The sequence below is a fragment of the Phyllopteryx taeniolatus genome, chromosome 4 (assembly GCF_024500385.1).
Source record: "Phyllopteryx taeniolatus isolate TA_2022b chromosome 4, UOR_Ptae_1.2, whole genome shotgun sequence".
NCBI lineage: Eukaryota > Metazoa > Chordata > Actinopteri > Syngnathiformes > Syngnathidae > Phyllopteryx > Phyllopteryx taeniolatus.
In genome coordinates, this window is record NC_084505.1 from 18,687,328 (window position 1) to 18,702,029 (window position 14,702).

Sequence of the window (14,702 nt, forward strand, 5' to 3'; positions counted from 1 at the left end):
TGGCGTTTCTGGGTGTTGTTGATAAATGGCTTTTGCTTTGCATAGTAGAGTTTCAAGTTGCACTTACGGATGTAGCGCTGAACTGTATTGGTTTTCTGAAGTGTTCCTGAGAGTGGTGCAATGTGTAAAGGATGCCTGAGGGATTGAAGGTCACAGGCATTCAATGTTGGTTTTCGGCCTTGCCGCTTACATGCAGTGATTTCTCCAGATTCTCTGAACCTTTTGATGATATTATGGACTGCAGATGATGAAATCCCTAAATTCCTTGCCATTGTACATTGGGGAACATTGTCCTTAAACTGTGACCATTTTCTCACGCACTTGTTCACAAAGCGGTGATCCTCGCCCCATCTTTGCTTGTGAATGATTGAGCAATTCAGGGAAGCTCCTTTTCTACCCAATCATGGCACCCAGCTGTTCACCTGTGGGATGTTCCAAACAGGTGTTTGATGAACATTCCTCAACTTTGAGTCTTTTTTGCCACTTGTCCCAGCTTTTATGGAACGTGTTGCAGCCATAAAATTCTAAGTTAATGATTATTTGCTAAAAACAATAAAGTTTGTCAGTTTGAACATTAAATATTTTGTCTTTGTAGTGTATCCAATTAAATATAGGTTGAACATGATTTGCAAATCATTGTATTCTGTTTTTATTTGTTTAACACAACGTCCCAACTTCATTGGAATTGGGGTAGTAGAAAGAAACACATTTTCAAGAGCTTTCTAAAAGTCTTTTGTGTGTGTGGTGTTTTGTTTGTTTGTGTTTTGCGTGTGTGTTTAGTGTATTTTGTTTGTGTATTTTTCTTGTGTACGGTTTGTGTTTTGGTGTCTCAAATTGAAGAGCTGTTTCAGCTACAGTGACTGACGCCCAAAAGGGCAAATTTGGGCGCTAGTGCCCGAAAAACTTGTGATTAGATTCAAAAGAGGATTTCCAGAATGATTTCCAGAAGTCTGATGAGATTGGTCCAGAACACGGAGTCGTCCTCATCGAAGTGTTTGTCCTCGGTCGCGGCCGCCTCCGTTTTCTGGGCCTCCTCAGCACCGAATGGGTCATAGGTGCCGGCGCCGCGGTCATAGTAGACCCTCATCTCGAAGTCGCTGCGACGATGAGACGGGTGCCCGTAGACGGCGATGCCCACCGGTCGGGCAAACTCGGCGGGCACGGCCACGGCGTCACGTCCACAAGTGGCCGACTGCAGCTTGTAGGCATCAAAGCTGGGCCTCAGCGTGGCGTCCGACACGTAAAGGTCTGCGTCGCCCGTCACGCTGTGCACGTGCAACACGATGGCGCCATCGTGGTTGAGTCGCAGGTAGCTGTAGTTGCCCGCGCCCACTTGGCCCTGGACCACGTGCAACAGGACCCACTCGGCGGGGACGCCTGTCGCACCGTCCTCCGACCAGCATGCCAGGCAGCACAGGTGGCACAGCAGCAGGAAGATGACTGCGGCGTCAGACACGGTGTGGCGGCGAGACGGCGGCATCATTGTGGAGGACGCATCTGGTGAGCGTGCGGTGTTATGCGACGGCCGATAAAGTGGCAGAGACGTCGTCACGTGCCGGACACGACATTAGACAGACCTGTACAATCACAGCACGTTATTTTCAACAGCACTCGCAGTACAGGCGACCACCACTAGGTTGCACATTTTGAAGCCGCCAATTGACAGGATTTTTCAATATATCGTAAACCTTCGCATAGTCACTGTTTGGCATTAGCACATTCATATTTTGCTACATTTTCTTTTTAGAACTTAAACTAGTACTTTGCTGCTATCTTGGTGTCAAGGATGTTGAAGTGAGGTGAGGAGGTACATTTAGACAAAGTAGGGCTTTCCCACCATCTTGGTGTCAGGAACTATGTTGAAGTGAGTAGAGTAGTTTCATTTAGACAAAAAAGTGCTTTGTCTCCAACTTATGGCATCTTGGTGTCAAGGACCTACAGTCAATTCCTTTGTGTTTGTTGTATACTGAAGACATTTGGGTTTCAGATCAAAAGATGGATATGAGACAAAAGTTCAGAATTCCAGCTTTGATTTCATGTATTTACATCGAGATTTGTTGAACAACTCAGGACAGAGGACCTTTTGTCTGAAGCCACCCAAGTGAGCAAAGGTATTGGAACGTGACTTACGGGAGTTTCTAGTTGCTTAGGTGTTGCCTTTTAGATTGTTTGCTTAAACATTAGATAGTGCTTGTTTTTGGCTTTGGGTTTCACCTGTGAAAACTGCATTTGCTGTTAAGCAAACATGAAGACCAGAGAGCTGTCTACGGGTGAAGAGCAAACCATTTTGAAGCTGAGAGAAGAGGGAAAATCGATCAGAGCTATTGCACAAACCTCGGGGACAGCCAATATAACAATTTAGAATGTCTTGAAAAAGAAACTACTGGTGTACTGAGCAACAGACATCGAACAGGTCGGGCAAGGGTATAAACAGCTGTTGATTACAGAAACGTAAGAGCTGTGAAGAAACACCCAAAGACAACAGTCAGTGACATCAGTGCCAACCTCCACAGGACAGGGGTGAAGGTATTACAATCCACTGTTCGAAGAAGACTACACATACATACCATGCAAACCACTCATTGGCAAAAATAAATAAATAATCGGAAGGCCAAAGAAGTACAGGAAGTCCTCGATTTACGAACGAGTTCCGTTCCTACGCTGGCAACGTAACCCGAATTTCCGCGTAAGTTGGACTTCACCGTTAAAGTCGAAATTTACGTTGAAATAGTTCTTTTACGGGTATCGTCCCACGTGAATGTGACAGCAAGCTGAGTGTGTGTTAGTGAGACGGGATTGTGAAGGAGGAAGGAGTGCGCGCAGGTGCAAGTGTAATGACGGCGATTAGCGGAGGACCCGTTGACGTTGAATGTGCAGAGGAGCCAATAAAGCCATAAAAGCAGCAAATCGGTGCTTCGCGCCTTTATTGTTGCCGCCACCCAGCTCAGCTGTGCACCGAGAGAAGGGAGTTAACCCCGAGGAGGACAACCTTGGCACTGGAGAAGGCGTCTCCCGACCACGGTCAGGTGACCGTAGCAGGAAAGGGTAACACTTCGTATAAAGAAACTAAAATACATTCAAATTAAAAAATAAGATGCTGTACTTACCATTACTGCTGAGAGTGTGAAAAAGGCAAAAATACTCCCGGCGCACAAACAAAGACAAGCACTATGCACTAGCTAAGCAGAAACACTATGGTGCTGGGGACAAAATGGCGGACGAGGCATGGGCGTCGTAAAGTCGAAACGTCGTAGGTCAAGTACGTCGTAACTCAAGGACTTCCTGTACAGAGATGAACCACAAAAAATTTGGAACAAAGTTTTATGGACTGATGAGACCAAGATTAACCTCTAACAAAGTGATGGGAAGGCCAAAGTATGGATCTGCTTCTGATCCAAAACACACAAGATCATCTGTGAAGCATGGTGGAGGTAATGTCATGGCTTGGGTTAACATGGCTGCTTCTGGAATGGGCTCACGAGTCTTTATTGATGATTTAACTCATGATGGTAGCAGCAGAATGAATTCTGAAGTCTACAAAACCATCTTGTCTGGCAATTTACAGAAAAAATGCATCCAAACTAATCGGGAGAAGCTTCATCATGCAACAAGACAATGACCCAAAACAACAAAGGACTTCATCAGGGGGGAAAAGGGGGGGAAGGTCTTAGACTGGCCAAGACAATCTCCGGACCTTTACCCAAAGGAGCATGCATTTTAACTCCTGAAGCGGAGACAAACAAGAACTGAAAGAGGCTGCAGTGAAGGCCGGGAAAAGCATTTCAGATGAAGAATGCAACAGTCTGGTGAAGTCAATGGGTCGCAGGTTTGATGCAGTTACTGCAACTAAGGGCTATGCCACCAAAATCCATCCATCCATCCATTTTCTGAGCCGCTTCTCCTCACTCGGGTCGCGGGCGTGCTGGAGCCTATCCCAGCTGTCATCGGGCAGGAGGCGGGGTACACCCTGAACTGGTTGCCAGCCAATCGCAGGGCACATACAAACAAACAACCATTCGCACTCACAGTCACGACTACGGGCAATTTAGAGTCTCCAATTCATGCGTGTTTTTGGGATGTGGGAGGAAACCGGAGTGCCCGGAGAAAACCCACGCAGAACATGCAAACTCCACACAGGCGGGGCCGGGGATTGAACCCGGGTCCTCAGAACTGTGAGGCTGACGCTCTAACCAGTCGGCCACCGTGCCGCCTGCCACCAAAATATTAAATGTTATTCACTTTGTTAATTTGACAATCTCTGTTCCAATACCTCGGCTCACTTAAGAAGTGGGTGGCTTCAAACAAAAGGTGCTCTGTCCTGAGTTGTTTAACACATCTCGATGTAAATACCATGAAATAAAAGCTGGAATTCTGAACTACTGTCTCATATTCATCTTTTAATCTCAAACCCAAATGTCTTCAGTCTACAACAAAAACAAAGGAATTGACCTTGTCGTTCCAATACTTTTGGAGAAGACTGTATATTGAAGTGGGTTGAGGAGTTCCATTTGGACAAAAATTGTCATGTCACCACCTTATGGTAGCTTGGTGTCAAGGAACTATGTTGCAGTGGTTTGAGGAGTTTCATTTAGACAAAAATTCGTGCTTTGGTACCATTTTAGTGTCAAGGAACGATGTTGAAGTGAGTTGAGGAGTTCCATTTAGACAAAATAAGTGCTTTGCCACCATCTTATGACATACTGGTGTTAAGGTACTATGATGACATCAGTTGAGGGTTTTCATTTTTTCATGCCGCCATCTTTTGGCATCTTGATGTGAATGACCTATGTTTAAGTGGGTTGAGGAGTTTCTTCTCCACAAAAACAGTGCTACGCCGCCATCATGTAGCATCTCGGTATCAAGGAACTACGTTAAAGTGAGTTAATGAGTTTCAATTAGATAAAACATATGCTTGCTGCCATTTTGTGGTCTATTGGAGTCAGGGAACTATGTTGAAGTGAGTTGAGGAGCTTGATTTAGACAACAGTAGTGCTTTTCTGTCATATTGTGGCCTCCAGGTGTCAAGGAACTATGTTGAAGTGTTTGAAGAGTTCAATTTAGACAAAAAATATATATTTTTTTGCCATCTTATGGCATCTTGTTGTCAAGAAACTGTTGAAGTTAGTCGAGGAGCTTCATTTAGACAACTGTAGTGTTTTATCGCCATCTTGTGGCATCTTGACTTTAAAAAGATTCATTTGCTAAGTTTAAATTAGACTTACACAGATCTGATCGGTATCGGCCGATAATTTGCATTTTATGCTGATCGGCTTTGTCATAATTCGCCGATCCGATCAATGACATCATTGAACAGTTCCGCAAAAGACATTTACTCCACATCGCCATCGTGTACAGTATATTTGAATCCAAAAGCTGGTTTATTTTTAGCGTTGTCGCACGTCTTTTGACATCGTACTGTAAATATCTGACAGCCAATAAAGTTATTTAAAAAAAAAAACAAGACAAATTTGCTCTTTTACGATGGCACTGTCAGACTACTGCAATCAATTATTGTATTCCGATACCACCGCATCCAGTCTTTTACGACCACTGGGATTTATCTTGTCAACTCAAACGCAACCGGATACACTCGTTACGAGTGTATCCAGGTTGGTCTGGAACGTATGCCCCACAATAAACAGGGGTTCTTGATTAACTTTTTCCACTTAAACAAAAAAAAGGTGACATTTTTCCACGTATTGAGTGTCTGACAAGATTTTTTGCAAATCAACAGAACTCACGTCAGGTCAGCGGGGAAGCTCCAAAGCCAAAAGTGGAACAGGCCAGAAAAAAATAAGTCACCCATTAATTACTGACAACCACTGACGTTCTTTTACACACTCGGGCTGCCATTCACGACTTATTCAAGTATGTTATGTTGTTTTTTTGTTATGATCAAAACAATTATGGTTTTATTCTCTCTTAATAGTATAGTTTGATTATGTATCCTGTATTATATTGTCTTGTAGATGTATTTTACTGCTTTTTTACATCATGGCCAGGGGACTACAGATGAAAACTAGCCTTCTGGCTAATTCTGGCTTTTTTAACCATGTGTACTTCATGTGTTTTATGAAATTGCATTGTCCCCTTTCAAAAATAAACTGAACTGAATTCCCTACTCAGTAAATAGGAATCTTTATATGGTGGACAATATAGCTGACTAACAAGTCCACTTAAGAGCCGTATGTGGTCATTAGGGAGTATGGAATGAATGAATGATTCCGAACGTAGTGAAATGAAAAATAGCTTCAGAACTCTACTCGGGTAGCTGTAGCATAATTACAACATACCAGATAGTCAGTTCACCTTCTGTAAATAAATACTGAACAAACAAATACATTATAACACCATGATAATGTTTTCAGCTGAGTGTATTTTACAAAATGAATATAAAACCAATAGTAGGGTGCGGGCTCTCTCTCGTGATATGCAAAAGAATTACAAAATTAAATACAAATAAATGTACATTTAAAACATGCAATACAATCAAACATATTAGAATGAAGCTGGTAGCTATGATACAGCCTGTTAAAAAAAAACAACTCAGTATGGTTTACTTTTTGAGTGCAGTTCAGTTGTATTTAAATTTTACTTACATTTGCATTCACTGTGTTTTAAAATTTGTAAGTAAAAAATTAATTAGGAACACAGTTTTAAACATTTAAATAAAAAAAATATAGAACTTTTATGTATAGTACGTTTAAATCCAGCTTAGTTTTAAGTATATAGTAACACATTTGCATGCAGTACTGTGCAATTTTATTGAACTTACAAATGCAGTTCAGTTGTATTTAACGTCTAAATACATTTACGAACTGTTTTTAAACATTTAAGTAAAATTTTTATTCAACTTACGTGCAATAAATTTCAATTTACGCGCAGTGTTAATGTTCAATTTGTATAATATTACAGTGACTTACCATAATATTAAATACACTTAAGGAATAAAACCTGCCTAGTTTTTGATGAACACTTGTTACTCCATTTTAATGTTGGTCATGATGGTGGTACTTGGAGATCTAAGTATTTTTTCCAGGTGACAAAAGTTTGAGAAACACTAATATAGTGGATAATCTATACTCACTACACATTTCAAAAATAAAATAGGGAGTGATTCAAACACAGGCATACATTGATGATGAGCGTCAACAAGTGATATGCTGACGCTGAGCTTGTCGATTTTATTTCCAAGACACCGTTTTCCAACCTTTTCCATATTCACAAAGGCATTATTTCGTTTTTTTTTTTCACGATGTTATTGGAGACATAAATTGAAGTTGATGATCACCGAGTTAGCTACTTAGCAGCTAGCCGTTAATAAGTAGTACGAGTTCAGAACCCGCTCGAATCGAGGGAAAACGACCAGAAACGCGACAAAACCACATTATGATCACAGGTGTGAGAGAAAGACACGTTAGTTATTAATGACATAAATACAAAATAACACTTTGAACACGCTTCTGTGGTCACTTACGCGGCCGTCATTTCCTCTTCTTCTGCAGCTGCTGAGCACTACAATAACCCAACGGCGCCCCCAACAGGAAAAGGAGGGGAACCGCGACTAAATCAATTCGAAATTTTCATGCTTGTTTTTTTTACTACGTTACTTGTATTTGTAATTCAAATCGATTGTAGTTCCCTATAACCACGAATATCTAAAATGCTAACTACAGCCTCGTGAGTGTTTTGATATAACAAACATGGAAAAAAACGTGTATTTTATTGGAAAACGTCCTGTAAACTTCCATGGGAATTTATCTAAACGTGTATATATATATATATATATATATAGCCATATGCAAATGTCTATGAAAAAAGCTCTCCTTGCCCAAATGTGAGGGGTTTAGTCCCTTCACAGCTTAATATTTTTCCAGCACTTCATTTGAGCAGCATTATTAATTCCAATGGCAAGTTTCCTACTTTGGAAATTCCCAGAATTTTGATTTGTGTATCGGTTGCTTGTAAAATGTAATTTTGTCTCACACAATCACAAATGACCTCACATTATATAATCCTTTCACTTTAATGAACACCGAGCGTACTTTCAACAAAAATAAAAGAAAAACGTTCCTGGGTGTGGTGTCTGGGGATCTGGATGATCTCTGAATGATTCCATAAACACGTACATCAAACTGGCAAGTTGATATTCATATACTTAAGTTCTTCCACAAGTCTGAATCGTGCCACTCGCATCCGCACGTGTTTCTTTTTCCTTTCATTTCATTACAATTTCCTTTCCCTTACTGCAAAGCAGTCGAGCAATTTAAGGCTTCCGGAGAGTTCCACGAAAAAGTCACCTGGGGATTTGGAAGTCAGAGTAGAATCACGAGATCATCTGTGACGTCTTCTCCAAATTTCTGCTCGAGGACCCCGTGGAAATCTTGAGGGGCTCGGGGACGGTTTTTATTTTATTTCTCTCAATCTTTAATGATCAGTTGAAGTGTTTCCGTCACATACTTTTAGTACTGTGCTAACGCAGCTAATGCCGGCTTTCAGCCAATCACAGCACTCAAACAAAAGTCGGCAAAATGGAGGATGCGGGTGTTCCCGCCCAACACCAATTAAATGCACACGAAAGAAACAAAGTAAAAAAAAAAAAAAAAAGAAAACAATAAAACAAAAGAAAATGAGGAAATAAGGGGAAAACGAAAGGGGGAAAAAAAAGAAAACCACTCCCCCAGAAACAGGAAGTGTGTTGGGAAATTGAAAAAAATCATTCTAATAGACACCAAATCAATATTTTCACACAAGATTTGTTTATATGAATTCATGTTATAATTGTTACAATGGAAAATTTATCAAGTATTTTGTAGGTATTTCTTGGGTCAAATTTGTGTAATTTCCACGATTGTATTTTTTCGTAAAATGTTTTTATTTTCATGTAATATTTCTTTTTTCATCTTTTCACATTTTTAGTAGCATATGTTTGTCCAATATTTTTTGTCTCTCAAATAGTTCAATCACAATTGTGTATTTTCACAATTGTGTACTCTTGGTGAAAATGTTTTTGCCAGTTTTTTTTTTTTCCATTTGCATTTTTCATGAAATTAGTTTATTCTATTTGCATATTTGTGTGCAGTATTTTGTATTATTTTCCAATATTTTAGTATTCTTGGTGTAATAAATTAGCATTTTTATGCACTGGGAAATAAAAAAAACAACTTATAAACACCAAATCAAGAATCTCACGTGATTGGTTTATGAATTCCTATTATTGATTGACTGCACTGATTTGATGTAAAAACCTTGGTGTCTATTGCAAGAGATTTTGATATTTTTGTACAGTATTTGCATATTTCCATCTGTTTGTATATGTTTTCCTAATATTTTATCTTTATCTAATACATGTATTTCTTTGTCAAAAGTATTTTCATATTTGTGTATTTACCAAATATTTGTGTCTATTTGTGTTGAGTATTTCATTATGTTCTGACATTTGAGTATTTTTCCTTAATCTTATTACATTTTGTGTGCTGAGCAATTGGGAAAAAAAAATGTACTCATCAACACCAAATCGAGATTTTCACATGATTGGTTTGTTATGAATTCATATTATTATTATGACTATTATTGATTGACTGTACTGATTTGATGACGTTAAAACCTCAGGGTGTGTGTATTGCTGGAGAGTGTGAACCAACCGACCACCTGATGCCTCTTCAACACACTTGGCCAATAATGCTGAGTGAGTCATGCACGATAAAAAAGGGCTTCACAGTTGTTTGGAGGTGGGCGAGGGTGTTGTTGACAAGTCTTGGTGGTGCTGGAAGGGGGGGGGTAAAAGGATGCTAAAAACAAGCATCTCGGTCCAGGTGCAAATAATGTAGTAGTTTATGTAGTCTGTGAGATTCTTGGCTTTGCTTTATGGTGTTCAGCGTCTGGAAAGAAAATGAAGCCTGCTAGTACGTCCTGGAACAAGGGGCAGGGAAGGAAGGGTATGTGGTGGGGTGGGCGGGGTGGGGGGGATAGAATCTCAGACAGGGGGCGCCTTGCGGTGCCTTAGATATTGGTGGATGTCATCGGCGTCACGTTTGAGCCAGGCGGCGTTGAGCAGGATGTTCTCGCAGCACTGCAGCACCGTGCGCTCCACTGCCGGCGTCGGGTGACTCTCGAAGAAACTCTGCGAGGGAAAATATCAGACGTTAGCCTGGCACCAGGACACAGATACAATATAAATCAATCTGACGAGCTCCCACCTTGACTTCTGAGGCCATTTTGTCTATGGCGAATCCGTCCACTGTCAGCTGAAGGATGACAAGGAAGCACAAACGTACGTGACAAACGTAAACAACAAATGTATGGAAAGCCATTTGAGGATTTATTTCATATCCTTGATATCCACCTTTCAGGTCCATGTTAGGGTTGGGGCTATTAAATATTTTTACAACAGTAATAGTAGTAATAGAATAATATTTTACCAGTCATCCCAGCGATTGCGCGAGTAATCGCATAAAAACTTGCTCTGCAATATTAAATAACAATACCAGGCACATGTAACCATAGCCACGAGGTGATGCTCAAGCACCTGCCCTTTTGCCCTGGACAAAAAAAAAGTGCTGTTTTTCCGGCAGCAAATTTTTTTTCAATATTTTATAATTACGGCATCCTGGCCAAAACTCTGTTCTGTGTAAGAAAAGGCACCTTACTTGAGAAGATATGTTCATGCCAACATTTATACTTCAACAGTAAAAGGTCCCATGTATTTTGGCTATTTAGACTGCCAGAGAGCAACTCTTTAACATGGACTTAGTGTAAAAGTGTCAATTTAATAAAAAAAATTTGACCACCCCCTATCATCTGATTGGTTGGCTCCGTGTAGAAGACCCACTTTTGACAGCACACGTGTTTGTTATGTTGACAGCGCTGGCTCAGGAGTGAAAAGGTAGGCGGAGATCTTCGCTTAGTGACGTAGATGAGCTCGAGAAATTTGAATGACCTGGTTTCAGGCCTCATGGCAGCAAAACCTTTGGAACTCAGGAATGCGTTCATATTTCACGTTTACTGAGGCACCATGACAAAATTATTACATCCCAAATACTACAAAAAGTTGGTTTGGCAAAATACAGGAACTTTAAGGTTTACAAATTAGTAATCATTTTGCTAAATAATTAATAATACCAACTATTATACAGTGGATGTAAAAAGTCTACACCTCTTGAGACCTTTTTTGTATGTATAAAATAACTTTATATGCACTGTACCTTCCCGTCACCTGCTTTGTTAATAGTTTTATGATTGCTTTGTTAATAGTTTTATGATTGACTGCGTTGGTTGTGTTGACAGAAATACTTTACTTAAATACATACTACATTTTTTTTTTTTTTAATTGGCGAAGGGTGCCCATTTTCTTAGCTTGAATACCTGCCAAAATGTCTGTGCATGTGCCTGAGCAATACCAATACAAAATATGCATGTGAGGTGCAGATATTGTTGTTCACTCGGGGATGCCATCCTTACATTCTATACACTGTAGTATGTGTGAGGCTTTAAAAACCGGGGCCTTGCCTGATGAGTGACGTGAGAGTCAGCGAATGAGAGTGAAGAGTTATCGTTGGACATTCTTTGTCTTTCGCGGAATCTTTTCTCCTGGCTCGCACTTATTGCCACATGAGGCTGCAGGAACATTAGTTCATGTTGATAAAACAATTTTTGGAGGTAATTCAAGTTATTCAAGTAACGATTAGAGGCCTAATCCATCTATTAGTACGCTCTCATCTGTAGTAGGAAACTTGGGCAAAAAAAAAAAAACATTACTATTACGACCGTCACTGTACAAGTCTATCCTTATGGAATTCTGTTTTGAGCATCTAAATCAGCTTAAGGTCTATGTACTAGTATGGTATTTGTCCTCACTAGTAAGACAATTCAACTCACTAATAGAGTCTGTCTTAAAGTCATGTCTTAGTCCACTACTGCATGATATTTCTGCACACTAATAGAATGACTGGGGACCACTGGGAGAATAACTACATGTTACTAGTGAGGCAAAATGTACACTAGTTGACATCTGCGCACTACTAACACTACTAGTGAAGTGATTCACTTGGCGCAGTCTACAGAAGCAGAAAAAAGATCACTATTTGTAATATCGTTCTACTAGTGCGCTGAATTGTCTTATTAGTGAGGACAAAGGGCGTACATGGACATGTCCATGGACAATTCGGCAAACTCGTAGGATATCAAACAAATGATCACCAGGTTTTCCATAGTCTAATGACTAAGGTGAACTAAAACAATTAGTTACCATATTTTCACGACCATAGGGCACACTTAAAAGTCTTAAAATTTTCTCCAAAATGGACGGGGCGCCTTATGTGTGGACCGAGTTCCAACATCTATAAATGTTGTTGTGTGATGAGCGCTCCGTTTGACTTTTTTTGTTTGTTTGTTTGTTTTCTTTTAGCATTTCCTGCCGACATGCTGCTTACACAGAGGAAAAGCGGACGTGGCTAAGGACAGGGGAGGGTGGAAGTAGGACGCTAAATATCACAATATCACTTATCACGGTTAACTTATTGCGGATTCAGTGCAACACAGATTTGTTTTTAAAAAGGTATGTGTCGGCCAGTTACCTGCACATCTGATACAGTTAGCTTAATTGGCAATATGATTTTAATGTGGCAGCAATAACTCACAAGGATAACTGGGCTCTTACTCTCAGCAGAAAAAAATCTAAGTCGCTTGAGGATACAAAAAAACATGGCCAGAAAGGCCCCGTTTAAAACAAGTCAGTCCGTTTTAGTAAAAAAAAAAAAAAACATTCACAACTACAAACCTTAGCCTGACAAATAGCTAATGTACACACTCATAATGTCGACAGGAACAAATGCAAGTAAAGAGCAATGTTTGCTTGATTTTTTACAACTACAGAACTATGGTCAAAAACATCACCAAAATTAGTTCTGGGTTCGCGTAATGGTTTTCACTGATTATATTGCCGTCTCTGTGAGGAACAGTGCCAATGCTTGAGGCAGGAAATCCCGTTCGCACAATGTCAGCATGGGCTATTGTTCACGTCAATCAAGCAGATCACATCCACCTTTAATAGACATGTGCTTGTGGAGAGTGTGTAGATGGTGACACCAAGTGGACAAATAAAATACCTGCACTTCTCTAAAGTATCACATATTGGCAGTGAATTGCATACATTAATAAACAATTGGTCGCTACTTCAGGGATTTCATTTATAAACGAGGAGTTATTGCGTTTCCTTTGAGCAATACGGGCGGTAATACTGCCAAGTGTCATCGTTTTGCTGTCTATAATTGCTTTGTTGGGATAATGACCTTGATGAGCCGCGACAGGAGGAATCCGCCCTGGTAGTGGTTGTGAAGCTCCTCCCAGTTGTCCTTCACAAACTTCCAGGCAGCTTTGCGGCCATGTTTGCTGCTGCCGGCCACGCCCCCAATCACCGACACCGTATCCTGAGGACGAACCTCTTCCTGACAACATCGTACAAATGCCAGTTAGCACACAAGGACCGAAACGCACACCCAAAATTACAAAACCACAAAAAACAGACAAAAATCAATCCATCCATTTTCTGTACCGCTTATCCTCCCTAGGGTCACGGGGACCCTATCCCAGCTATCTTCGAGCGAGAGGCAGGGTACACCCTAAACTGGTCGCCAGCCAATCGCAGGGTACATATAAACAAACAACCATTCACACTCGCTTTCAATTTAGAGTCTTCAATGAACCGAACATGCATGTTTTTGGGATGTGGGAGGAAACCGGACTACCCAGAGAAAAACCACACAGGCACGGGGAGAACATGCAAACGCCACACAGGCGAGACGGGATTTGAACCCGGGTCCTCAGAACTGTGAGGCAGCTGTGCTAACCAGTCGGTCACAGTGCCACCACACACAAACATAAAAAACAAAAAAAAAGAGACAAACACAAATACACAGAAAAATATACAAAAACTAAAACCAACAAAACCACACACACAAAAACAGACAGGCCCACAAAAACACAATATCCCCACAGAAACAAAACAAAACCACACAAAGCAAAAACACAAAAAACATAAAAAACACGAAAGCCCCAGAAAAACCCACATAAAAAAAACGCACAAAAACCACACACACACACACACACACACACACACACACAGAGCTAAAACACGCAAAAGAATAAACAAAACAACAAACATGCACAGAAACACAACAAAAAACAAATACAAAAACACCCCCCCCAAAAACACACACGCACACACGCAATTAGTAAGGGGAAGTAGTTACCGAGAGGGCGAAGGCAAGCACTCTCTGGATGAGGTCCGGAGCAGAGATGGCGCCGAGTACTCGCTCGATGCGATTCTTCTCCTCCTGCATGTCGGCTTGCTTGTGAAGCTGAGACAGAAAGACGGGACAAAGTCAAACATTGTTGCCGGACGGAGAGAAGAGCACAAACAACCCCAGACCGATGCCCGACTTACCCTGAGCATGGTGTCTAATGTGCTACTGTCGCCGTGCTTCAGCACCGTTAAATAAACCTGAAAGCACACAACAACACAATTAACATCTGTGTGTGTTTTGCTTTTTAAAAACATTTATTCCAAAAGAAGGACCACTGTCGACAAGGACTACAGTGAACCCCTATGCAGTGTGCTTCATCTTTTATGGCCCCGCCATATTGCAGATTTTATTTTATTTTTTTTACTGTACTGTAGACAGGCAAGTCCAAATTTAGCGTTG

General features: G+C 40.8%; 2 protein-coding genes across 2 annotated transcripts in view; both read right to left on the bottom strand.

The window, feature by feature from the left end:
• Positions 1–625: 625 nt before the first annotated feature.
• c4h6orf120 (chromosome 4 C6orf120 homolog) lies at positions 626–7,589 on the bottom strand. The gene is made up of 2 exons (XM_061770275.1): positions 7,478–7,589; positions 626–1,577 (listed from the first exon to the last, which is right to left on the bottom strand). The coding sequence occupies exon 2, from the start codon at positions 1,481–1,483 to the stop codon at positions 917–919; it is 567 nt and encodes a 188-aa protein (XP_061626259.1). The 5' UTR covers positions 1,484–1,577; positions 7,478–7,589; the 3' UTR covers positions 626–916.
• Positions 7,590–8,736: 1,147 nt separating this feature from the next.
• The window catches only part of npepps (aminopeptidase puromycin sensitive), a 38,972-nt gene continuing 33,006 nt past the window's right edge, over positions 8,737–14,702 (bottom strand). Inside the window, exons 19-23 of the mRNA XM_061770231.1 lie at positions 14,444–14,500; positions 14,250–14,357; positions 13,290–13,445; positions 10,200–10,247; positions 8,737–10,123 (exon numbers count right to left, since the gene is read on the bottom strand). Coding sequence (XP_061626215.1) covers positions 9,977–10,123; positions 10,200–10,247; positions 13,290–13,445; positions 14,250–14,357; positions 14,444–14,500 — 516 coding nt within the window. The 3' untranslated portion in view covers positions 8,737–9,976. The remainder of the gene's footprint in view (positions 10,124–10,199; positions 10,248–13,289; positions 13,446–14,249; positions 14,358–14,443; positions 14,501–14,702) is intronic.